At 50.1% G+C, this 27396-nt stretch overlaps 1 protein-coding gene across 1 annotated transcript; it reads left to right on the top strand.

Moving 5' to 3' along the window:
• Positions 1 to 264: 264 nt before the first annotated feature.
• map2 (microtubule-associated protein 2) lies at positions 265 to 27221 on the top strand. The gene is made up of 17 exons (XM_084688928.1): positions 265 to 472; positions 5405 to 5509; positions 6704 to 6778; positions 8148 to 8369; positions 11123 to 13275; positions 13348 to 13735; positions 14050 to 14304; positions 14472 to 14600; positions 15691 to 15746; positions 16947 to 17091; positions 17893 to 18194; positions 20688 to 20843; positions 21153 to 21245; positions 23107 to 23199; positions 24443 to 24524; positions 25002 to 25114; positions 25276 to 27221. The coding sequence occupies exons 1-17, from the start codon at positions 265 to 267 to the stop codon at positions 25492 to 25494; spliced, it is 4794 nt and encodes a 1597-aa protein (XP_084545054.1). The 3' UTR covers positions 25495 to 27221.
• The last annotated feature ends 175 nt before the right edge of the window (positions 27222 to 27396 follow it).

Below are 27396 nucleotides of genomic sequence, written 5' to 3'. Positions count from 1 at the left end.
AAGCCAAGGATATACACACGCACACGCACACACACACACGCACACACATACAAGCACCCACACACACACACACACACACGCTCACACGCACCCACACACACACACACACACACCCACACACACACACACACACACACACACACACACACACACCCACACACACACACACGGACACACAGACACACATGGACAGTAAGCTCTCACCTTTGTTCTTTTGCTCCCTGCACTCGCAGCCATAAGGAGAGACCCCGCCCCTGCATCACCATGGCAGACGGCCGGCAGCCCGAGGACAGCGCCCCCCAGTGGGAGCCATCGGGAGCCCAGGGCCCCGCCCCGCCCGCGGCCCACGGGGCCAACGGCTACTCTTCCTCCTACCGGGGCTGCCAGTCTGGGGGGGGCGTGGCCCCCTACTCTTCGGCCAGAGAGAATGGCTTCAATGGGGACCTGTCAGGAGATCATGCTGTGACTGCAGGTAGGGAGACCAGACAGTGGAGGACTCTCTTACACCTAGATGGCTCTCCACATCTGCCTCATCCATGTAACAACTTCATATCCTAATCAAGATGTATTCGATGGATAGACTGGGATTGGTGCCTTTTTTATTTTTGTCTGTCACACAAACGTACACAGTACATTCATGTGTAGAGCAGTAAAACACAAGCAGAAATGGTTGTGTGTGTGTGTGTGATTGTCGGCCTCTATGTTTGAGTGTGAGCCTGTGTGCTGGTGTGTTTGTACAGTAGGAGTGTGCGGTTAGCCGTCCCCACCTCTCAGTGTGTGGGAGTGAGAGAGCGGGGCCCTCGCTAGATCACACACCATTATTACTGTGGTAATTAAGGGTGAAAATCCCTCTCCTTCCCCAGAGCAAGGCTCACTGTTGCCGCTCTGAATGCCTTGTTACCATGGCAGCAGCTACCGTACAATTTACTTTGCCAGGTCTTTTGTTTGACATCCCCACAATCTCTCCTTTTCTCTCCCCCCCCTCCCTCTTCTCTCTCTCTCTCCTGCTTCTACATGTCTATTTTCTGCTGACGCAGAGCTAACTCTGCTCGCTGCCTCGCTCCCTAGCCTGTAAGTACAGAGAGCCATTTAACATTACTGACAAGAGTCACATTAACCTCCAGTCCCCCTATTCTAACTCCAGATGCTGCTACCACTGCAGATGTCAGCTCTATTTGTCACGTGGACAGCCCTGGTTATCCACTCTATGAGATTGACTGACCAGAAAGAGCACCATTCAAAACCAGCACACCAATACCATGGTACTGGGAGAGAGCTGTTGAGGAACTCAAACTAGATGTTTCTTTGGCCCCCTCACACCATGGAGTATTCTCTTGGATAATTATCCAATAGCAGCCTCCATGAGATATATTCCCAAATAAACCATGACAAACTGTCTGTATGCCTAAAACATCTGGCATCCAAAACGCAGTTGGTTCTGAAATGGATTGTTCCAAACAATGAACTTCAAACAGCTTGGCAGACCATTAGGGAACTGTCACAATGTCGACGGATGTTTACTTCTCACGGCGTCTGCCAAAGCTGAGTAGTGCGAGAGAGCCATCACTAAGTGAGTGGGGTCACTGGAGGCATCAGGCATTAACACGAGCTCCATTAGGTGTTTGGTAAATGCCAAGCTCTGACCCTGGAACGATTGTAAGCGTTCAGGACGGCGTGGAGCGATGCTCCTCTTTGGATGCACACGTCCGATTCTTTGCTTCGGGACCTCAGAGCTTACGCAATGCTTCTCCATGCCACGTTAGCGAGCGGGATGCTGTTCGGACTGTGTCAGCGAGGGATGAGGGAGACACTGCTCATTAGCAGCATGCCTGATGTTGCTCAAACGTCTGGTGCTTCCCCTGTGATCACGCAGGTTCCACTGTCAGCAGTTTCATCTGGGATGAGAACCCGTTAGGCGTGTTGTTTCATCATTAGTCGCCATGGCAACCCTCTGGCCCATTTAAGACAGAGCATCGACGGCACTGGGAAGAGCATCCAGGATCCCTAACGGGCTGCTTCTGTCTCCCAGGAACCTGACTGGGACGACCCTTGTCCCCACTTCACGCTGGGGGGGTCTGGGTTTGGAGGTGGGGAGGTGGGGAGGCTGGGTCCCTCTGCTACCCTGTGTTTTCTGGGGCCAGGGCGGGGCGTGTGGCAGGATGGTTGATGCTGGCACTCTCCCAGTCCTGGCTAGTCACACTTTCACTCTGGAAAACCCTCTAGATGCCCAAGAGCCACTGAAGCGGGAAATTGGCTCCTTGACATTCCTTTGAAAGAAGTTGAAAAAGTCGACCAGCCATAGACCAGCACAACCAGAGAGAGAGAAAGAGAGAAAGACGGAAAGACGGAAAGATGGAAATGGAGAGAAAGAAAGACAAAGAGATATAGAGATGGAGCAAAAGAGGAAGTGAGAGAGGAAGTGAGAGAGGAAGTGAGAAAGGAAGTGAGAGAGGAAGTGAGAGAGGAAGTGAGAGAGGAAGAGACAGAAAGAGAGAGTTATAGAGACATTATGTATCCACATGGCAGAACACATTAGAGACAAACCTATTTGAATAATGAACATATTCACATAACCAACATTTTACAACCAACTGTATGAAAATCATGATGTCTACAGATTGTTTACAATTAAGAGGGTTGTAGAACAGTCAAACGAGAATTGGACTGCTTGATTACCAGTCAGAAGGAGACAGTCATATGTGAGGCAGGTGAGGAAGGGGGAGAGAGAGAAAAGGTTGGGGGAGAGAGACAGAGAGAATGAAGGGAAGTGAGGGTTAAGAACAGCATTCTGGGATACAAAATCAGATGGGGCCCAGACCACCTACCCACCCATCCCAGGCAGGCGGGCTGCGCGTTGCTGTGGCAACAGCTCTGTTCACACATGGAGGAGTTTTGGCACTGGTACCAAGCTGCACCAATGGTCTCTCTCTCTCTCTCTCTCTCTCTCTCTCTCCCTCTCTCTCTCTTTGTGTGGGTCTCTCTCTCCCTCCGTCTCTGCCCTATCAGCCCCACTGTGTCGTGTTAGCTCGTTTGCCAGTCTGGCTCAGTCTGAGGTCTCAGACACATAGGGAAAGACTTCGCCTTAAGGCTACATTGTCTGTTCTCCGCTGGTCACACAGGCACAGGTAATACACGGATCTTGTCTCTGTGTGTGTGTCCGTGCCTGTTGTGTGTGTGTGTGTGTGTGTGTGTTTGTTAATAGGCTAAGGAATAAGATGTGACTGTTGTTACTCATCAATCCAGTATATCAACAGAAACTCTCAGTCATTGGAATGATTTATTGACGACACAGCATGTGTCTGTCAGGCTGAGCTGATGCAGCAGGGATGAGGAGGAGAGGAAAGGACGATTTCTTTGTCATGGCTGTCATGTGGGCACCTGGAAAGTGCTTTCTTGATGAACCTAACAACCCCACTGTTGATTCGGTGGGTGTTGACGAGGCAGTTGGGCAGATGAGGTGTATGGTTGTGTGGGGATGTCTGCGTTGGCATGACGATGTGTGGTGGTGTGCATCCGTGTGGTCATGTTTTAATCTGAAACTGTGTGTGTTTCTGTTGTATTGTTCTGTGTTTCCTATCAGCGTGGTGGGGTGAATGTGTGTACACATAACAGTTTATATGGTAGATCTGTGTTGTAGGGGGGGGGCTGTATCAGTGTTTTTCTAACAGTGTGGGGTAGAAGGGTGGGGTGTATCAGTGTTTTTGCAGTGTGTGTTACTGTAGAGTGGAGGTGTTTGTCTGTGTTTTTTGTTAGCAGTGTGTGGTCGAGGGGTCTTGTGTTTCTAGGTTTTGTAGCAGTGTGTGGTCGAGGGGTCTTGTGTTTCTGGGTTTTGTAGTGGTGTGCCAGCAAGACAGGAGCTCATCATTATGCCGGCCACGTTCGTGCCAGACATGTCTAGGAGGAGGGGCTGCTGGCTGGTTTATGACACTGAGGCTGGGGATGAACCGAGGGATGAGGTGGAGGTGGGATTGAGCCTGGGGTGGAGAAAAGACAGGGGATGTTGATGGGTATGTGGATGGGGGACAGGAAGAGGGATTCTGGCTTGGGACCATGTTCTGTCCATGTTCTGTCCTGGATGGTGGAGAAGTGGGAAGCTGGACTGTGTGCTTGATCTGGGTCAGCGTGACAATGATGAGAGGATAAAGAGGACTGGTCATCATTTTTCTCTCTCTCTCTCTCTCTCTCTCTCTCTCTCTCTCTCTCTCTCTCTCTCAGATCTTGCTGGTTGACTCAACCTACTAGTATAGTACATTTAGAGCAGCAGGTGGTATGTGGGAAACTGGAGACTGATTTTTACAGATTTACAGTAAGATTCTGGGTTCAGAGGATTACTGGAATCACTATACAGAAGCTGGTGTTAATGCTTTCTGGTATATAAATAGTTTGCCCATGTTTAGGTTCAAAGCTAATATTATTGATCTGGATGAGGAGATACCTTCCTTGGGATTATAGACAACTATTTACTGAGCATCTTAATATGTTGCACATGAATGTGAAACACTCTCTGTTCTGTCAAAATGGAGCTCTATGGAAATGCTGGAATGTGTGGGTGAGTCTGCCTTGAGTGTTCCAGCAAATTGAGGTGTACTTGTGTGTGTGTGCGTATGTGTGTGTGAGTGTGGGTGGCAGTCTGGTGGGTGCTTGGTTGACAATGTTCCTGAAACAGCTCCACAAAATAAAAACATTGTATTTCCAGCCAGATAATCCCACGTAGAAACACCGTTACCATGCAGCTAAAAGAGAAAACCATTCACTACAAACTGTATTTAAACTCATGCAACACAAAATCCTAACACAAAAATCCATGCACACTGAACAAAAACATAAATATGAAAAGTTTTGATCCAGTGTTTCTTAAACGGACATTTACAGCAAGATCCCATACATGTATATACATCCTGAAAGTGAAGGATGTCGTAAAAAAAAAAAATCTCAGTTAGTTTTGAACTGATTCATAACTAGATCCATAGGCTGTTTTCTACAGACAGTGTCTGTGGATGCGGGGGTGAGGTTGTCCAGGGGAGAGGCCACGTCCTCGCCAAGTGGATCAGGCCAGCCTCCTCCCCTGTTGTTAACTCAGTGGAACCAACCAATCACTGGGACATGGCCAGCTCTAATTGGCTGTGGATGTGTTTCCATGGTGATGCCTGCAGTTAAAATGTTGCCCATACTCCAAACTGAACGACAGTTTAAGTGGGCTGTAGTGCTCTCAACGAGCCCGTCAGCTCCAGATTTTTGGTTGCAAACCACAGTAAAAAAAAAAAAGGAAGAATGATGGAATCTGGACATTTAAAATCAAGAACTGACTGCTGCCTAAGACTATACAGTGGCGAGTCTAGTAGTTTATTATGGTTCGGTTGCCAATAAATCTGTGTTGTGAATGTTGTGCCCGTGTGTGTTTTAGAGCAAGTGTCTGCGCGGATAGTGCAGGAGGTGACGGCGGAGGCTGTTGCCGTTCTGAAGGGAGAACAGGAGCCTCAGGTGGATACAGCCAAGAGACTGCCCTCAGGTAACCTCCCTCACACCCGTCTCCCTCCATTATCCTGTCAGGTAGGCTCTGCCTCCCGTACGCTTTTAGGTACCTCAACCTCAACATGCTATTTGGTAGGCTCAAACTCAACCATAGGTAGACACACCACCCTCACCCTCCAAAAAGAAGTTCCATGTTACAATCAGAAGAACTGTAATGTAACGTCCACCAGACCAAATTTCGATGCATTTTTACATATGACCTCAACCAGCCTTTTGCAAATGACCTCAAACTCAACATGCTATTTGGTAGGTTCAACCTCCACCGTAGTAAGACACACCACCATCCCCCTCCAAAAAGAAGTACAATCTTAGCATCAGAGGAACTTAAACCTAACTTCTGCCAGACCAGTTTGACATGATTTACATGCATCATACTGCTGTTGCTCACTTTCACTGAATGAAAAACATGAGAAACATGTTGATTATTGTTTTACATGAATTGACCAACACAGTTGACTGACAGCTTTCAGATGACAGACTTACAGGAGTATGGCTTCTAGTGTGAACCACATGTGAAATGGTTAGACTTGTGTGACAGCTTTTTTCTCCAGAGGATAGCTGTCACTTTGAGCAGAACAGCCCTGCTCTGCTGTTGGCTGCTCAACAGACTGGCCCAGCAGATCCAACCTGACAGCTGTCCTGTTCTTTCCTGTCCCAAAATGTCCTCTCCTGTCCTCTTCTCCACTCTGCTCTCCTCCTCTCCTTTCCTCTTTTCTCCTCTCCTCTCCTCTCCACAGTTCATTATATTTAACAGAGAATCCCCATTGGAGGCTTAAGTCAGCAGAAACAGACCATTATTGTATTCACATCTCAAATGTTCACAGGGCTGTCAGATGGGCTCCGAGAATTAATCCAAGATCAACACTCTCCTTGGGCTCAACTCCCTTGAAAACAGACACACACACACGCACACACACGCACACACACTCACACACACTCACACACATAGACTCACACTTTGGGTCTATTGAATCATATTCCAGAGCACAATTGTCCAACTTTTTCTTGCTGCAAGGAATTCAAAGACCATGTTTTGTAGCATGAAAAAGCGTTATACCAGGTTGACCACAATCACACGCACGCACACACACACATGCAAACACACTTTCTGAGGACGCGAATAACGCAAATCCACTCCCTCTCATGTCTCGTCTCCCCTGTGTGTCCGCAGTCGAAGAGACCACCAACCTGCCCCCCTCCCCTCCTCCCTCACCTGCGGCGGAGCACCTGGGACCGCTGGAGCGAGGTAAGGTCCTGGCTCGTGGGAAAGAAGGGTGGGTGGGGCGGGGGGGGGGGGGGTGAAAGAGAGAGAACATGTTTCTATGAGTGACCTACCCGCTTTGGACCCCTTGGAGGCCATCTCTCCTGGCCCGCTTGAAGACATGTGTCCTGCAGGGAGCCTCACATGCAGACCCCTGGGGTACTCCCGCACCCCCTGGGGGAGGTACCCATCAGGGCCGAGAAGCCAACCAAGAAGCCAAACTGTGTCTTAGGAATTCATCTCTTTCTTGTATGGACTGAACAGGGAGTCCTCTCCTTCCTTCCTCCTCACCAGGACAGAGATGCTCTTCTCTTTATCATCCCTTCTCTCTCTCATCCCCCCCCTCCCCTTCATCCTTCCCCTCCAAACATGACACCCTCGCGTCTGGGAATGCCTGTGACCACCTCGCATGCCCTCCCCACTCGAACCCCCCTCCCCGCATCTCTTCCTTTCCTCTTCTCCCTGCATCCCTCTATCTAACTTCCATACTCCCTGATCTTGCTGACACTATTCTGATAGGCAGCTAGCTGACCCTCCTAACCTTTGTTTCCGCACTCTGTCTGTGTCCTTGTCTTTGTCCATCCATCTTTAGTTCGGCATGTTGTTCAAGTCTGAGATCCATGGCTGCCTGTTTGTCTCTTTTCTTTGTGGACCACTGCCTGGCCTGCCTGGCTTGTCTGGTCTGGTCTTTGGCCACAAAGATTCAAGGGGCGGAGTCTGTCATACTCAGATTGGTGATAACCTTCTTAAAATCCCTCCAAATCCTCAGCTCCAAAAATACCACAAAATCTAACCTTTAAAATCCGTCAAAAAACCATGATCCTATTGTAAATATGATAGGAGTCCGTTCAAGTTTCAACAACTGACAACAGCCAAGTGAGCACAAACAATAGTGTTGCAGGTTGCCAAAGCAACATCAGATGTCGCAACGCTATGTGATCTCCTCTCTGAGAATGGCCGACCCCAAACGTAATCACTTTTGAGTTGCTCGTCACTGTCTGTCTTTCTTTCGTTGCTTGTCTCTGTCCCTCTTTCTGTTTTCACCCTTTTGTCTTTCTCTTTTGATCTTACTCAGTCGTTCCCCCCTGCCCCTTTCTATCTCTCTTCTCAGCTCGCCCCCCTCCACCTCTCCCTCTCTGCCTCTCTGTCTCTCTCTCTTTTTCTCGCTCCCTCTACATCTCTCAACCCTCTCTCTCTCTCTCTCTCTCTCTCTCTCTCTCTCTCTCTCTCTCTCTCTCTCTCTCTCTCTCTCTCTCTCTCTCTCTCCCTCTCTCCTTCCTCCTGTCTGTTCTGTTCCTCCGTGTCCCATGTCTCCAGACTTCCCTGCAGTTCTTCTCCTTGTGTCTGTTTGTAGATGTAGGGGATGAGGAGGAGGCTGGCCCTCTCCGCCGCTTCCAAAACTCTCGAGAGAGGTGCAAGTTCCTCGCCCCCTCCATCTCTGTGTCTGTGCCCGAGGATGACCCCTACCACTCTGACGAGGAGTACTATGATCACCCCTTGTTCAGCCCTGAGTGGACCCGCTCGGGCTCCCGTCCCTCAGGGGCAGGGCAGGCCGCTGCGTTTAGGCAGATCCAAGGTGAACCGCGCATGGTTCCTCTACACCATTCTTCTTCTTCCCTCCCTCCCTCCCTCCTTCTATATCTCCCCTCTGTTTTGATCCCAACTCTCTGTGATTGGACCCAACGACCTCCCTCCCTCCCTCCCTCCGTCCGTTCGTCCGTCCTCCCGTCTCTCCGTCTGACTGTCTGTGTGTCCTTAGCTCTCGTGTTTGTTTGACTATCTATCAGTTTATGTTAGTGGATTTCCTTTCTCTCAACCAAGACATTTGACCCCTAGTCAAGGTTGCCCCTCAATGCCTTCCATTGCTCTATTCTATTGCGATTGTTACACAATCGAAACCGCAAGACGGGCGTCATACTATTTTGTGTCCTTGGGGAAGCTCTGAAGCCAAAACAAACCTAAATGTCGATCCAGAAGTTTGAACATGGCATGCTGACGCATGACGTGGGGTCCAAATGGCTTGTGTGACACAGAAGACTGTTGCATGACCCGATGACCCCCATGGACACTTCCTCCTCCATGCCTGTCACCTCCCAGCTGTGTGCGTTTTGTCACCCGTCTCCAATACATGTCCATCCCTTCTCTCCTGTCATCCTTCCTCTCCCCAATGCGTCCCACCCACCCGTTCACATTTACCGTGGCCAACAGGATGACTTTCAGCTCCACAAACAAACACACTTACACACACGCTCACAGTATTTTACATTTAGCTCTGAGGCTGCAGCCCTCCTCCAGCTCTCACTCCTCTTTCAACTCGCTGCTCTAAGCTGGATTTCTCCATTTGCTGTTAGCAGTCAGCATGATACCTTCATGTACTCTAACAGCCAAGGCACCTGTCAAGGCAGCACACAGTCAACCTAAGAGCACACTACTGAACAGAGCAGCTCATGGGTTCAAAGGTCAAGAGAGAATGACGTTTGCATGTAGACCAAAATAAAGTGAGTGAATGTAAAATCACAGCATGTTTGGGTTTTAGTCCAAAGTAACCTAGAGAACCTTTATTCATAAGTGGATGGATTGGGAAGAACAACTTGAGGTCGGATTCAGGGTTGATCAAATTTACAGTTGAAACGCACATCACTTGCAGTATGCATGTCGTTATTGATAAAGTTGTCAATAGTAGATCAAGTATAAACTGAGGTGTTGTGCTGGCTTGGTGTGTGTGTGTGTGTGTGTGTGAGAGATGGATAAATGACCAGTAGTCAAAGATTGATTGTCCACATGTCAGAACACACAACACAATACGCAAAATAAGATCCAAAACTTCACCCATGAACAAACATCTGTGGTGTGTATATTTCTGTCCACAGTAAAACACTGTGCTGTACGCCACATTCCACAGAGCTGAAAGTGTTCCGTCCGTGTGTACCTACTCATGTAACCCAAGTCTGTGTTGCCTGTTAGTCTTGATGTGTCCACATCTCCCCCTCTTTATAAGAAGAAGAGACCGACGAGGCTCTTACAGTCGCCTACCACGAGGAGGAGGAGGTGGAGGAGGAGATGGAGGAGAGTGCAGAGGCAGCAGAATTCCAGGCAGCTCTTGAGGAGCAAGAGCCGCCGTGGAGTGGGGATGAGCCAGAGTCTGAGCCTGAGCCGGAGCTGGAAAGCCCCCCCGCCGAGCCCTTAGAGTGGGCCGAGGCCGTAATGGAGGCCCAGGCTATGCCCTCTGAACAGGCCGAGGCAGCTAGTGCTCCCACTGAAGGCCCTAGCAAGAGGAAGGAGGAGGTGTCAGGGGGCGAGGAGGAGGAGGAGGAGGAAGGTGTGTCCTCTGCTCTCCCTGCCTGCATGTTACTGTACTGTGTTAGACCATTTTATGGTCAACTTAGGTAAATATGTGGAATGGCATAAAGCCCCCCCTGCACTCTGCTTAGGCTGCATTTAGGCAACACAGGCTTGTCGGTGCAAGGAGCCATTTTTGAACTCCCAGTTTTATTGTTTTTGCTCTGGTTTGCTTCCGTTCCTCAGTTTCCAGTTGCCTCCGGAGCAGCGGCTTCAGGCTGGCTGTTTTGTGTCAGTGTTTACAGTGTTCGCCGAATTGAACTCTGCTTCTCCCAATGTCGCTACAGGCTCATTGGTGTTCTATGTGTGTGTGTCGCAAACGCTTTTTCTTGTAGGCAAATTCAAATCATTCTCATGTGAATTCCCAAAGGCGCAAAGTACATAATCTTCATGCATCAGAACCATCCATTTTCAACCGTTCAATTTTTTTTCTCACAAAAATCATCTGTTATATTAATTTACGAACATTATACCTTCCCAACGTCTTATAACTTTTATTATTTTGTGAAGACATGGTTTCATTATACTTCAACAGTGGTTCATTATGTAAAAAACATGGAATGGAGAACAAACAAGTTGTATGAAACTAAATATACTGCCATGCAGAATCACCTACCATGACAAACTTTGCTATTTTGTCATTAGATTTCATCCAAGGCCATATGGAACCATTCCATTCCTCATCGCTTGGTTCTCATCCATCGAAACCATGGCGCATGTTCCTGTTTGATCCTGTTTCATGCCGTTGTTCAGTCCATCAGTGAGTGGGTGTGACTTCATGCACTCGTCGTGACTCCACTGTGATGCCCATTGTGCTACCGTGCAGTAAGTAATTGGCTGTGACTCTGGAGAACAGCTTTGTTTGCCTGTCTGTCCTCTGGCTGGGCCTGGCTGGCTAAAACACAATCTCGACCCCAAAGCAAAAGCTACAGTTAGCAACTCACTGGGCGAAGCCGAGTCGAGGCAGATTACTTAAAGCTTTACTTTCAGCTCTGAAGATGGAGTCTGACAAACAAGGCAGTGAGAAGAGTGGCTCCATGAGTCCCGACAGCATTGGATCAGAGAAGCGCCCGGAAGAACCGTTCGACCCCCACAGCCCTGTGTTCTTCAGCGGCGACACATCCGAACCAGAACCAGCCGCTTCTTGCCCCATCCCCTTGAGCGTCCAAAGCCAAGCCAAAGAGCCCGCCAAGCTTCTCTCCACCCTGCCGGCTGAGCTGCCTGTGCAAGGTGAACCCAAGACGGTGTCGGAGAAGCAGCCTTCGGTGGAAGTCCTGGAGTTTACCGCCCTCGCGGCGGGGTCAGACATCCCCACGGAGGGGGTCAAAGTTCAAGGTGCCTCTCCCGACTCCAAGAAAGCTGAGGCAGGAGATAAATCGGGCATGTCAGCTTATTTCGAGACGTCAGCTCTTAATAAGGCAGATGAGGGCCACGCTCCGGCTGAAGGTTATTATGAACTGAGCACAACAGGGGAGGACAAGAAGGGAGGAAGTGCCTGTCCAGAGATAAACTACAGCATGTTGGCTCAGGCCCCGTCCGGAGAGGGCAAACTTGACACCAAGAAGGGTGTGGATGAATTAAAAGCCTTGCCCACCAGTGAATGCAGGCTGTCTCCAGGCAAACTCGCCCTGGACCAGAGGAGCTACTCCCTCAACATCACAATCGGGGCTGTGGATCCGGGACGGCCTCGGGGTTTCTCTCCTTTGGCGACGGACATCATGTCCTACACCAGCGGCAGTCTGGATGAGTCAGCTGACTACCTTCCGGTCACCACCCCCTCTGTGGACAAACCTCTCCCATTCCCTCCACTCATTCTGGAAACGGCCGCCTCAGTCACCTCTGACTCCTCCTCCCCTCCCCACAGCACAGAGCCTGCCCCTAAGACCAGCCCCCAGACCGAGTCCCCAGAGTCCCCCCAACGCCCAAAATACTGCTACAAGAACGGCACTATGATGGCTCCAGACCTGCCCGAAATGCTGGATCTGGCAGGGGCCCGGTCCAGGCTGACGTCTGAAAACACAGACCCCGAGATCATAAGGAGGAAGTCCGTCCCCGCGGATGTTTCCACGATGGTTAGCGACCCGCTAGCTCAGATGGCGCTTGGAGAGCAGAGCCCCACGGCGGCTAAGAGCGAGAGCCAGCTCGAGGAGCTGGGCTACTGCGTGTTCAGCGAGTATTCTGGGCCCATGCCCTCCCCTGCAGACGTCCACAGCCCCCTGGACTCCCCTCCCCAGGCCTTCACCCATTCGGTGCTGGAGGCGAAGGTGGCAGAGCAGGCCCGAAAGCAGGGCACGTCATACGAAAAGACCCCTCAGCAGTCGGAAGAAAGAAACGATTCCGTTGAGGAAAAAGAGGAGAAAGAGGAGAACGATAGATCCGCCTCGCGGGAGAAGTCTTTGCCTGGCTCGGGGCCGGATGAGATGCAGCCAAGCCAGCCGACAGAGACCTTTGTGACTCCGATAGTGACAGTCACCATGGAGGAGGGCCAGGCTGAGCCCGGGGCTGAAGGGGAGGCGTCGGCGAAGGAGGCCGAGTTGGAGATCGCGGACTACGAGCGTCAGATCCGTAAACTGGAGATGGAGAGTCGTCCCCTCAGCGTGGAGGAGGAGCGGGAGCTCCAGGAGCTGAGGGAGAAGGTCAAGCTGGTGCACCAGGAAGCGTACGAGGAGCTGGACGCCGAGGACGTGTACCAGCTGACGGGCGTGGCCAAGGACAGGATCACGAGGCCCATCAAATCCTCCCCGGCCTCCTCGGTTGAGAGCACCGCCGAAGATGAGAGGGCGCTTTCTCCGGGACCGGACAAAACCAGGCTGTCTCCTTCCAAGATCAGTCACCTGGAACCGTTCCCTTCCGGGGTGGGGGTGGCAGAGAAGACCAAACAAGAAGAGGTCGTTGAGGTCACGCCTAAAGTGGAGATGATGGAGGGAAAGGGCTTGGCCACAGCGGCCAAGCCAGAGGAGCCTGCCGTAATGACCTCCCATGGGCCTCCTGAGAAGGAGGAGGATGTCAAATTGTCCGCAGAGCCAAAAGAAACAACGGGAGAGGTCAGAACAGCTAAACCCGTAGATAAAGAAGCTGTTAAGACTGAGAAGGACGAGGAGGACGTCGTGAAAGCAGAGGGGGAAGGCGGCAAGGCGAAGGGGGCGGGAGCGGAGGCGGGGGCGACGGCGGTGGCGACGGCGGTGGCGACGGCGGAGGCGGGGGCGATGGCGGAGGCGGGGGCGTCGGCGGAGGCGGAGCCTCGCGCCGTCATCGAGTCCGTGGTGACCGTGGAGGACGACTTCATCACTGTCGTCCAGACCATCGACGAAGGGGAGGAGCCGGGCCACAGCGTGCGCTTCTCCGCCCCCCCCGGGGCCGAGACCCCGCAGTCCCCCCAGGCAGACACGGAGGAAGAGGAGGAAGAGGAGGAGTCCGTAGAGCTGGCCCAGGAAGTGGAAATGGAAGCAGCCAGCCTGGAGGAGGTGTCGGAAGCCCCGGAGACCCCTGCCTCCCCAGGGAAGGAGGCGCACATGGAAACGGAGGGCCAGACGGAGAGCTACGACAGGGATGAGACCACCATGGATGACTCCATTCTGGACAGCTCTTGGGTTGACACTCAAGGTAGGCTCTCTCTCTTGCTCTCATACTATCCGTTTCAATGATATCAATCGAGCGATAATTCAATAATGTTCCAATGGGTTTTGTGCATAGAAACAAGCACGACATCTGCATAATTAAACCCGAGATAAAGAAGCAGAGATTGAGCTCAGGGGTTAAAGGTCGACATGGAGTGTGGACCCTTTAAGGCTTCACAAACAAGAAACATAAGATCATGTGAAATGTATGAATGTGATGAAATGGGGACGATTATAAATGTGGTTTGGTGCAACGTGTTACAGGTATGGCTGTAGATTTACCCCGACTCTTCCTTGTAGATGATGACAGGAGCATGGCCACTGAGATTGAGCCCCTGCCCAAGATATCTACCCCAGTCAAGAAGCCTGACCAAGGCATCCCTGCCCAGACGCTTGCTCAGGAGAAACAGAAAGACAAGCACCAGAAGCAGGAGAAGCCTGTCAAGCCCAAGACTAAGGGGGGCAGGGCGAAGGGCCGTGTTTCCACCCCGGAACGTAAACTTGTTCGCAAGGAGCCTGTCTACATTCCCAGAGAGGAAGTCAAGAAAAAGAAAGGTTTCGAGTGTTTCATTCAATCCTTGTTACAGTTAATGCGTCACTTTATTGGTTTTGTAGGGCATGCTCATCGACAGATTAATTGATTCTCACACAGTCTAACCGATCAAAATGCCAATGGTCTCTCTCTCTCTCTCTCTCTTTCTCTCTGTCTCTGCCTCGCCCAGCTGTGATTAAAAAGACAGAGCTGACCAAGAAGGCAGAGACACAGACTCGCTCCCCAGCTAGGAAGATTGTGTTGAAGGCCGCGATTCCTCGACAGGCCCGCCCGGCCTCGACCAAGAGAAAACCCACAGGTGATCTGCCACCACCGCCACGTCAGGACGCCTGCCAAACATGGCTGTCAAACACCAGCATCTTACCATCCTTGCCATTCGTTATACAGCGTCCATTTTGTTTTTTTTTCCCCAACATACTGTATCTGTCATCATCATATAAGTGTTTTTGCATTTAACTGAATAATAAAAAAGAAATAACTTCAGTACATTTTCCTTTGGCTTGATTTTGTTCATACTGTAAGATTGATTTTTCTTTCTTTGTTGCTTTTTGTGCTACGTTTCCTCAGTAATACCATTCTTCTCCGTCCTTGGTTAAACCTTTGGTGGTCATCACACGCCACTTCATAACGATGTGTCTGTCTTGTATCTCCTCGGGACTATTTCTCTACTCCTTAACTAGTATTGTTTCTGTGAAAGTTGTTTTGATTGTCTGTCACTGTGATACTATGTGAAAGCTCCCAACAGAGATGACTGACTGTTTCCCAGGATGACCCTCATGCTCCACAGTTATTGTAGTTATTCCCACTTTCACAGGCCCTCAGCAGTGGTTGCCAGGAAACTGGTGGTTTGTGCCTGTCCCTGAGATTTGTGGAGGAGTGCTGAATTCCCTCAACGCAAACAGAAAGAGAGAGAGAACTTGTTACTTTTTACAGATAGAGACTGACTGCCGTGTGTCATGGATTAGTCTAGAAACCCAGTAGATTGCTGCATTGCCCCAATTAAATGTTTCAAAAGGGTGGGCTGGGAGTAACCTTACATAATAATAAAATCTTCATTTTATGTGATACTCCGCCAAACTCTTTGGCCAACAAAGCTCCTTCTCTCTGTTTCTAAATTCAAGCCTCTGTGCCAAATATGTGATAATATGTAAAATACTGGGGATATCACCCCATTCACTGAGATGTTATAGAAGACAGTAGGCCTACGGCGTATGTGAAACTTTGTCACCTCTGCTTTCCCTGATAGATAACACTAAGACTAAGACACTGCTGCCGTGTAGGCTGTTGTGGCCGTTCCAATGCTTTGTGTGCATATGTGTCAATTGAAATATCAACTCCATCCCTCTTGTCTTTGCCCGTCTCTCCCTCTCTTCTTCTCTGGTTCCCAGTGGGAGAAGGTCGTCAGCCCCTTAGTGTCGCCAGGCAGTCTCGGGACAGGGCTTCGGTAAGTACGATACAGCTCAGGACAGGACAGGACAGGACTGTGGAATGCAAGTACATAGCTGGTGCTAGTCCGGCTGAGAACAGTAAACCCTTAACAGACACATCGACGGTCACTATGGTTCATCCGTCTGACTTAACTCCACCCATGGTTTCTCTGCACGCAGCTACACATCATTCCCTGCATGCATTTGTTTCTTCTTATGTATTTCTTGTGTATTGCATGCATTCATTCCATTTTAAAAGGAGCATAATCAAAGATGTTTTTTCTGATGAATAACCCTCCCCCTTATCAATATTCACATTTGGTCTGTTTGTCTAGCATGTAAATAGCTGTCATTTGTTGTGTTTCTCATTGACTCACTGGCTGACATTTACACAGTGAGGGTAGTTTTCAGTGCACGTTGCTCCACCCTTTTTAATGGCAGTAACTGACTCCAAAGCATTGCTTCCCCTAAGGACCACATCTCTCAGAGACGTTCTGTCTATGTGTAGCATAGATGCACTGCATGACCTTAGAACGAGGATGACCTCATAGCAACAGTGCTGGTCTTAACACATTCCATTTGTTCCACACTAACCAGTGCATCACTGGCTTTCTGAATGGTTGACGAATGTTTACGCCTCACTGCGCGCACGCAAAGTTCTGGTCGAATGTTCATTTGAACCATAATTCTGTTTACTTGTGACGCATGCTTTCTACGCATGGAATCTGTTCTGTTTTCAGAACAGTTTTGGTCCTCTCCTCTGTTTGCCTTCTACTTCCTGTGGTTGTGCTTCTCTTCCTCCTGCATGCCTGTCTACCACTCAGACCCCCTCACCACTCACAAAGATCCCCACCTTGAAAACTCTGTTCACCACCATTCCTCCGCCCACGCGGCGAAACTCCGCCTACTTCTATCCCAGAAAGAGTTCACTGGTGGAGGCGGAGTTATGTAGGCCCCGCCGTTCCTCTGTGGGGCCCCATATCTCCCTCACACCCTCCCCCAGCAGCAAGGTAAGGCTAGAGATGAGCCGGTTCTGTATCCTGTCTGGCATACGTTCCTGCAGGGTTTGGGTTAAGCCAACCCTGAATCACCACATACAACAGTTTGTTTTTTGACTGATGCTTTTAATGCAACAGATATTACCACAGCCCTCGTTTTCCAGCCTTATTATCTCAAGAATTGCCCTCTATGTGTGTGTGTGTGTGTGTGTGTAACAGGATGGCGGCTCACGGAGCCCAGAGAAGAGGTCGTCCCTGCCACGGCCAGCATCCATCCTGAGCAGACGTAACCACCACCACGAGCACGAGGAGAGCTCCACCTCCATCACCAGTTCCGGCTCCACAGCACCACGCAGACCCACATGTATACTACCCCCTCCATCCAATACAAGTTCCTTTCTGTCTCTCTCTCTCTCTCTCTCTCTCTCTCTCTCTCTCTCTCTCTCTCTCTCTCTCTCTCTCTCTCTCTCTCTCTCTCTCTCTCTCTCTCTCTCTCTCTCTCTCTCTCTCTCTCTCTGTCTCTCTCTCTCTCTCTCTCTCTCTCTCTCTCTCTCTCTCTCTCTCTCTCTGTCTCTGTCTCTATCTCTGTCTCTCTCTCTCTCTCTCTCTCTCTCTCTCTCTGTCTGTCTGTCTGTCTGTCTGTCTGTCTGTCTGTCTGTCTCTCTCTCTCTCTCTCTCTCTCTCTCTCTCTTCTATCTCTCTCTCTCTCTCTCTCTCTCTCTCTCTCTCTCTCGCTCTCTCTTTGTTGCTTTCTACCTCCCTCACAATGGGGGTGAGCCTCCTTCTAATATCTACTGTCCCCTTGTTTTCTCTCCTGATCCTGTCCTTCTCGTCCTCCCCTGAAGCTTTCCGCACTGAGATGAGGGCAGAGCACAGGACAGGCCGGGCCCCTAGTATGACAGGTAGAGAGGAACTCCCAGTCCCTGGTCCATCCCCAACCCGTCTCATTCGCTTTCATCTAGTCCTTCCCAGTGTCCTTCCCTCTCATGCTGTCTCACCGTTTCATCTTGCGCCTGTCCCCACCGGCAATCATCCCACTACATGCCTTCAAGTCATAAAGCATGGCCACGTGATGTGCACAGTCATACTCAGACGTCCGACCTCACTTTGACCTCTCTTTGACCTTTCTGTGTCCTGACCTCTGACCCCCTCCCCCCCCAAACAGCCGCAGAGTCAGTGCGCTCCCGCTCAGCCCGCAGTGGCCATTCCACCCCCCGTACCCCGGGGTCCACCGCCATCACACCAGGCACCCCGCCCAGCTTCTCCTGCCGCACCCCGGGGACCCCCCGCTCCCTCAGCCTGCTGTCCCAGGAGAGGAAGGTCGCCGTGATCCGCACCCCACCCAAGTCCCCGGCCACCACCCCCAAGCAGCTGCGCGTCCTCAACCAGCCCCTCCCCGACCTCAAGAACGTCAAGTCCAAGATCGGATCCACAGACAACATCAAGTACCAGCCCAAAGGGGGCCAGGTAAGGTCTTCACCCTCCTCCTCCCCCCCCCCCCCACCTGCTCTGACCCCCAATCTCCAGGGTGTCGACCTCTCGCTCTACCCACTCTTCTCGCATCTCTCTGCCTCCTTACCTCCTTACCCCGCTCAGCCTCGATGTGTCGCCGTGTCCGCTGGCTCTTCCTCAGTGCTCTCGCTACTGTAGGCGTTGGCCTTCCCCTGTTCTCCTGCCTTCCTCCTCCTCACCCTCTGTCTGTCTGTCTGTCTGTCTGGATTCCTCTCCATGTTCATAGTCTGTGGCTGTCCAGTAGCAGGGTCTTCATCCCTCTATCTATCTGTTTGCTGGATCCCAGTTGTGAGAGGAGGGCAGCGTTAGGAGATATCAAACACTTCATCAGAGTGACTCCGAAATACATGGTGGCTTAACGTTGGTGACCTGAAGAGGGACAGGATGGAATCTTAGATACTTTGCGTTGCCCTTGAAGTTGTAAACATACAGGATATTCTTAAGCTGTTTTTGTGTTTTTCATTGACACGTGGTGCCGTCACGGTATATGTTGAAATAAATACATTTAATAAAAAATCTCAGTGATGTCATCCAATAAGTATGACACGTCATGCTGTAGAAGACACAAAGCTTGTTGTAGAGAAACCAGTTGTGCAAAGATGAAAGCACTTCATGGTGTCGTCTAATGAATCAGATGCTCCTGTACTCTCTAGTCCTGAACAAGACAGTAATCTGGAGTCTCGCTTCCGCCCCGGAGAGATAACGTCATGTTTCAGACGAGGCCAAACCATCAGAAGAGAGCCTGCCCAGATGACCTGATTAGGGGGGCGATGTTCGTGTTATATGTTTATAACTGGGTCTTGTGGAACACTCCAGAGTACAGGAATGCCCAACACAACCTGGCTGGTCCATCTATCTTCTGCCTGGGATGACGGGAGAGGGGGGATGGATTGAGCTGGTTCCAAACGTAGTCATACCTTTCCTCTGTGGGCCGGAAGTCCAACGGGATTTGACAGGTGCAAGCAAATACGTTTCTTGCTGTTTATTCATCGTCGCGAGTGCCGAGGTGGCAATGTAAAGAATGAGGAGGAAGCGAAAGATGTGTGAGACTGATCTGCAGTGGGACAAGCCCTAAGCAGACTAGTCTGATTGTCAAGTCATTCTGTTAGTTCAGCGTTTCATTGCGACCCCCACGGCTCAGCTTGGTAGCTAGCAAATACTGTCTGCAACACTTTGAGGTCCCCAGCCACCCTGTCTGCCAGACTGACTCAGCCCAAACATGGCCTCACCTCCGGGTGACTGCTGGTGTATCTGCCTGGAGTCCGACAGGGGAGTGACAACTTGTCCCCCCCCCCCCATGGTGTCTGTCTGGTAATGGGGCCACTGAGGCAGCAAGACTCGTCTCTGATTGGGTAAACCAACCAGACTGAGTTTAAATATTCATCCTCCCACTGGGGGTATGGTATTCCTTTCTGCTCTTTTGACTCCGTGACTGGGGAGTGTTTTGAAAGCCTATGAATGTTTAAGGATCCTGAGAGGAACCCCATACATACACTTACTGTAGCTAAACTCCTCTGTGTGTGTCCCTGAGTGTTTACAGACGTTCACAGCTATTTATTATTGTGTGAATCATCACAGTTTATTCAGAGACAAAGAACTCTCGTTTCATTAAGGAGTGGGCTTATTAGATCGAAGGCCGTGGATATAGACAAAGAGCAAAGGTGAGGACAAATATTTGGTTTTAATTTCCTTCCGTGCGCCTCAGACTGATCTTATCCATGTTTTTGTATGAGATCCATTATTAATGAACCAAGAAAGTGAGAACACTGTGACGGTTTGTTCATTGGAGGGTTTCTTCGAAGCGTTTGGGTTACCCCCTGTACTCGTACAAGACGTGCACCTCTTGTCGAGGGGCCTTGAAACACAAACATGGTCGTGTTTGCTTGCACTTGTCTGCCGTCCTCCATCTTGTCCGTCCGTCCCCGTCCCCCCCCGTCCCCCCCCGTCTGTGGGAGGCTGCTGTTTTGAAGTTTTCCGTGTGAAGCATCTGAATGTCAGCGCTTCACATCTCCACACCCAGCTGTTCGGCTTCGGCGTTCCAGGCTTCGTCATGGGCTTCTGTACGCGTGTGTGTGTCGTTCCCGGGTCAGAGCAGGCCTCTGCCGCAGCGCAACGCCTACCGTTTCAGACACCTGCATTTAAACACCAGCGCAGACAGTCCAACACCATGGCAGATATATCGAGGTGTGTCGCCCACTAAAGTGACCTGACATAGTATCCAGACCCACTGCCACCCCAACCCCCAACTCCCCCCTCCCCCAGTAGCAATATAGTATCCAGACACCCCCAGCAGCAACCGTTAAAAGACAACCTTTGACCCCCCCCCCCCAGCCATGTAGCATAGCAGCCTAGCATTTCCCCGCACATTGCCTTGCCTGTACCAGACACCTGTCCAACCCACAGCCCCCGGCTGCTACTGACCCGTCCAAATGTGTTTGCTTTCTGTAGCAACACAGGCGACAAAGCAGAGGCCCACAGCTCACAGATGGCAAGCGCACTTCATCCTGGATCTGGAAATCTATCCTTCGCCTGATCTCTCTCACCCTATATCTGTCTGCTGCACACTGTGTGACATGGGCCCCCATGCCAACCACAGATCCACTGGTATACCCCACCTGCACACACACACACACACACACACACAAACACACACAGCGAAACACGCTACTACCTCGCATAGGAGATAACTCAAGCTTCAGTATCACAAACACAGTCAGGACATGAACTTGAGCTCATCTGCCTTCTCATCCCTGTACGTTCACAGAATCCATGACTATACAGTCCATCGACAGTTGTTGCTGCCTCCATGTTTCTCCTCGTAATGTTTGTCCCAGCCATAACGTGTCCTAACCTGTCAGCATGCCCCTCCATCCATCCCCATTAAAGAGGGCCATTGTCTCTGTATTTTTCTAGATTCAGATTTTAAACAAGAAGCTGGACTTCAGTCACGTACAGTCAAAGTGCGGATCCAAGGATAATCTGAAGCATTCTCCTCGTGGAGGCAATGTATGTACCCTTCCATCTCTCCCTTAACCTCTGTCTCTCTCCCCTCTGGTGTTGGGGAGATGAGTGGACTGTCCCATAATTAGGGGGCTCGAAAACTAACCTACACCCCTACCCCCACCTCATGTTACCCTCCCTCACTCTGCCATCCACTCTGCACCAGCCCGCTTCCAGTTCGGGCCAGTCACACTCACAGTCTGGTGTAGCTGTCCATCGTAGGCCACACACCTGCGGCACGGATAAACCCCTCCCCCAGGCACACCTGGAGAAGATGGCAAATCTGCTGCGTTGCATCGTTTGTCAAATGTCCGTTCTGTTGAACAACAACAAGGTCCCTCGCCCACAGAACCGCATGAGGAGCTTAGATTCACTATCCTGAGCACTTTGTCTACTCAAACTCAAAAACCTGGTGTTTCAAACTGAAGTCTCCCCTTCTTGTAGCTCATCTATTTGTCATATATACCCACTCCTGTGACGTGTGTATATATATATACTCAGATGATGGTGTTGGTAACCCACAGTATCAACACTGGTTCATCCTTCATGCGAAATTGTCCGGGACTCAAAACACCTGATTGTTGTCCTTCTCTATTCCTAGCATAGAATATAGGTATAGAATGTCTAACTTTACCAACAGGACTTTACCTCACTCTCAAAAATGTGTGTCGTCTTCAGCCAGCTTAGTGCAGGCATATTGCATAGAGAAATACAACAGGATGGAAATTCAAATATGTACTGTGAAATGCAATACACTGGGGCATTTCATACAACTGTTTGTTTTCTCTGTCTATCACCAGCTGTGACCTAAAGCCAGATGACCTCTGCACCAATGTCTCATTCACACTCTCTCTCCTTCCCTCTGTCCCTCCCTCTGTCCCTCCCTCTGTCCCTCCCTCTGTCCCTCCCTCTGTCCCTCCCTCCCTCCCTCCCTCCCTCCCTCCCTCCCTCCCTCCCTCCCTCCCTCCCTCCCTCCCTCCCTCCCTCCCTCCCTCCCTCCCTCCCTCCCTCCCTCCCTCCCTCCCTCCCTCCCTCCCTCCCTCCCTCCCCCCCTCTCTCTCTCTCTTCTGTTCTGTTCTCTCACCACTCGGATCTTCTTATTGCCTTTTTCTTTCCACTGCAGTGTTTTCCGGTCTAGTCTGTTGCTCACTCTTTGCATGTCGAGCACCGTAGAGTAGACACTTTCTCTGTTTGAAGCGTTGTTGCTCTGTTCCTTTCCAGTGTTATACCTCATGTGTGCGCTAACCCAAAATTCTCATTCAACAGACTCCATTATAGCTTCAGAAGAGCTTGCTCCCTACTTGTGATATTACTGTAAAAAAGCCCTGTTTCTTAACCGTCCTTTATCCGCTACATGTCAACAGTCTGAAACAGGGAACTGCAACATGGCAGGGTTAGCTTTACAGTTTTCCTTTTAGCCAACACATGGAGGATAGTGGGTACTTTGGCTGCTCACAATCCACTAGAGAATGCATTTGTAACTCTACTTCATCTCTGAAACATCCTCAGAGCATCCCACGAGAAAGATGGGCTTAAGGCGGCTCATGGGGCGCTCTGGGCAATGTCTTGGGATGCTCTAGGAAGACTGAGCCGTAAACAGTCCGAGGAGAGCGCTACAGTGGTTGCACAGAGAAGAGAAACACATCCACTGCATGGTTTCCCAAGCAGAGACAAATAGGAAAAGCTCTCGAGACCATTGTCGAGAGGGGCCGTGAGGAGAGCAGGGTCAGCCAGGTTCAGCCAGGGGTCACAGCCAATCAAGTGTCGGTGGCTTCCGAAGCAGGGGGCGTTTGTCAACAGTCCCTTAACCTTCTCCCCTCCCCCCTCCTCCCGTGTCCCCCCCCCCTCACACGTCCCTCCCCCACAGGTGCTCATTCCCAGTGTTAAGCTGGACTTTAGCCATGTTCAGTCTAGGTGTGGCTCCCTGGACAGGAGGCAGTACTCTGCAGGAGGAGGAAACGTGAGTCTCCTACCCCTCTCTCTCTCTCTCTCTCTCTCTTTTCCCCTCTCTCGATGTCTGTGGTGCCATGCCTCGTTCACAGTCACCAGGAGGAGCAGTTCTGGACTGGCCCCTCTCTCTGCTCCTCACCTGGCTTCCTTCATTCATCTCTCCTGTTCTTTCCGGCTGTGGTTTTGGTTGTTTTTAGGGGGAAAACCGCTGAACAATGCTGGGTGTTCCACTAACCGCCTGGCTCAATAGAGACAGATCTGGCGAATTGACAAGAGAGCCAGCCGACGACCCCCTTTGTTTTCGCTAACACAAACCACAGCACCACCTCTGTTAACAACCACTCTGTCACTTGCATTGTGCATGGTACCACCCACGTCTTCCTTGTGTGTTTTCTGAGCTGTGCTGCACCAACACTAGTATACACAGAACATCATTCCTTTTTGCACCGACTACGCAGTTGTTGCTTGGCATCGTAGTCATTTCCGTTTTTTTCAGGATGACCTCGTCGTACATGACGCGCACACATGCTAAATCAATGAATGTATGAGTTGATAACGTGCAGTCTTTTGACTCGTTGTTGCTAACAAAACTAGCAAACGGTATCCTGCGTGCGTATTCTATGCACTGAATGTCAAGTGAGATGATGAAACAGGTCAATTGATCGTTCGTCATGCTCAGCTGAACAGTTTTGGTCTCTATGTCTGATACTCTACCTACACTTCGATCCTGCTTGCTCCCCCTCTTACTCACATGCTCACTCACCCATCACTCTCTCACTCACCTTGTAGCTGTGTATGTGTGTTCCTTTTCTCTTCAGATCACCTGGGTGTCATACCTCCTTCTCTGCTATTTGTGCTTTGTGTCTTTGCTTGTGGCTGGTTTTTCATGTTACCTCCATGTTACCTCCTCTCTCCACTTACCGTCTTCCAGTATCCAAAGGGTACGATCAAGTTTGCAAAATTGCTCTTTTTGTCAGTGTTGACTGGGCTGGTTGTGAAAGCCGTCTACAACAGCTCAGCCCAGCACAAGGGAGCTGGAAACCAGACATAACTCTGGTGTAAAGCTGGTGTTTGACAGTTAGCTAATGGCTAGCAATGTTTCACAACCCAGCCTCCCACCCCAGAAGAAGGGAGGCTGTGTGCGTATGGAGGCTGTGTGCGTGTGTGTGTGTGTGTGTGTGTGTGTGTGTGTGTGTGTGTGTGTGTGTGTGAACGCACATGTGTGTAAGCTCTGACTCCTATAATCCTGACAGGTGCAGATCCAGAACAAGAAAATCGATCTGAGTCATGTGACCTCCAAGTGTGGATCTCTGGACAACATCCGTCACCGGCCAGGTAACCACCTCTACATAAGTGGGCACCCAGTGCTACTGGGGAAGGAACGTCAATGTTAACCTGAAACAGCATCATACACTAACATACTCCAACCATGTGACAGTTAGGACAGACTGACTCAGATGGAAAGTCCAACAGTCCCACATTAACACATTGGCACACATTCACTTCAGATTTGATAAAAAGTCATGACTTTATGAATGGATCCTGGACTATTATCAAAATGGCATTGAGAGCATAATAAGATCATCAGTTGTTTGCTGTGTAATGCGGAAAAACACCACTGCAAAAAACGCTCCCAGCTTCCATCGCCACCTGCTGGACACATACTGTATTTAAACAGTGGACATATCAGATCCATTTACACCATTAAAACCTGTCATTGGAGGAGCGGTTATTCTAACATTGTGACTTCAAGCACTGTAATTGCCTTTGCAAGTGTAACTGTCTCTCCTTCCCTCTCCTCTCCCTCCACAGGGGGAGGTAACGTGCGCATCGAGAGTGTGAAGCTGGACTTCAAAGACAAGGCCCAGGCCAAGGTGGGTTCGCTGGACAATGCACACCACACTCCTGGTGGAGGCCACATCACGGTAAGTGTCACCTAGACAGACCCTCTCTGGGGGTGACATCCTCGCTTCCTCGACTTCAGCCAGGTTAGCAAGCCCCCACCGACATCCCATGTGACGCGCGTGCCGTTGTACACCCCCCCCCCCCCCCCCCAACCTCGTCTCATGCTCCCTGCTTCCTCCAGATCGAGAGCCACAAGCTGATGTTCAGGGACACGGCCAAGGCGCGGGTGGACCACGGGGCCGAGATCGTGACGCAGTCCCCCACCGGCTTGTCGGGCCCCATGTCGCCTCAGCGCCACAGCCACATGTCCTCGTCCGGCAGCCTGGACGTGCTGGAGTCGCCGCAGCTGGCCACGCTGGCCGAGGACGTCACCGCCGCCCTGGCCAAGCAGGGCTTGTGAGCGTCAGGACCCGCCCCCCCTGGAAGAGCCTGGCGCTCGACGCCCACGACTCTTACACCACTTGGGGTATGCCTGAAGCCCACGCCCCCCGATCATCTTCAGGTCGTCCCAAACACGGGCGGACAGCCTGCACCCTCTTCCCATTTGATTCCCCGTAGTCCCCTGATGACCTGGTACCTCCCCTAAGAAACTGTTGCACCCACTGTCGTGTCGGCCAGATCGATGACATCACACACCGAACCGTTCCCCCTTCAGGAGCTGGTGACTCAGCTTGCTCCAGTTCTATTTCTATTTCCAACCCCAAGTACATGTGCATTCGCCTCACTTTTTTGGTATTTTATAAATGGTGCATAGATAGAAATCCAATCCAAGCACTGACCCAAGATCAGCTTTAGGTGTTTGCACAAATTAGGCTGGGTAGGGACCAGGAATTGGGTCGGCTGGTCTCTGTTCAGTGCTTGGGAGCAGCCTTTTTCTACACTAGGTAGGAAGTCATGTGACAACACCCATACAGTACGTGTTGTTTTGCTAAGTAAGTGCATGGACCTAAACCCAATTCAAACATCCCTGAAGCAAGTCATGATTGCCCAACATCAAACCTATAGTATATACATAACATATATAAAAATATGTATAAATATACCAGCTCTTTGTCAGCAACATCTTCTTCAAAACAATAAAAAAAGTGACAAGCCTATTATAACTTATACCTGTAAAATTGCATTATTGCAAGAACTAGATCACAGTAATGATGCGCATGTATCATTTCTAGTACAAAAAGAGGCTATTTTCTATTTCAAACAAAACATTTTAGTAAGCTATTTCCTGAACCATTGGATAAAAAAGAACACTTCATGTTTTTGTAGATATTAGTTAACTACACTATGATGTGATGCTTGTTGATGACTTAAGACAACTGTCTTGGCGTTGCTAAGGAGTGCTTATTTCAGACCCGCTAAAAGAGGAGTTTCTCATCGACTACTTTTCTGTAGAGGGCTGGTTAGCTCGTACAGGTCACTTCGTCCTGATGAGCTATTTCAGGTTGCCTAGGTTTGGTTGTGTGTAGTACACAGTTGGATCTCATGCTGAAGGTCTCATAACACGTCAGTCTCTGAATACCAGAAACTGCTGCTCATCTCATTTTGACCTCTGATGACTCCCAACCGTGCGTGGAAAGTCCTTGCCAAGTCATTGCCCTAGAGCAGGCTGAAGAGGCACCCAAAGCTTGCTGTTGTCTGAACTGCATTGTGGATGAAGCTATGGTGATTGTCTAAGATTCATCTCATGGTAGGAAGCAGATAGTTTGGACAGTTGTAACTGTCACCTGCACCTGGTGTCCAAGATGTCCGCACTTTGACGCTAGGGATTGTTGAAACATCTAGGGTGGGGGAAAAAATCCCTAAAAGAGCATTTCATAAAAATAAAAATAAAACGACTTTAAAAAAAAGGAAACTCAATCATGTTTGATCATCTGTTTGATAAAGTGTACCGGTATATTTTTTCTGTCGTCATTTGTGGTATACTTGCCCTTACTGATACTCCTGATGTTTGCTTATGTGTTTTTCTGCCATGCCCCTATTCCTTCCCCAACCCATTACCCCCAACCTACAGTAACTGTAAATGTATTTAAAAGGTCAAATAGATGTACGCAGTTTTGCTCCTGTTGATATGATACTGATAAGAAAAAATGCTCTTAACATTAATGACAATAAAAAGACGGAAAAACATGACATGAGAGTCTACATTTCTGGTTTCAGCTTTGCTTGTAGAGTATTGGTGTGCTACTTGCAGATGACGGTGGCGATACGTAAGATAAGGTTATAAGATGATTTAATGTTGTTCAATCTTTTCTCTGTGAATTGACAGATCGTTGCACTCGTACAAAGCAATTGCGTAGTTCCA

Source organism: Hypomesus nipponensis, chromosome 23 (genome assembly GCF_054491055.1).
Source record: "Hypomesus nipponensis isolate SF chromosome 23, ASM5449105v1, whole genome shotgun sequence".
Classification (NCBI taxonomy): Eukaryota; Metazoa; Chordata; class Actinopteri; order Osmeriformes; family Osmeridae; genus Hypomesus; species Hypomesus nipponensis.
The sequence above is the reverse complement of the archived record's forward strand: the minus strand, read 5'-3'. Positions and strand labels throughout refer to the sequence as shown.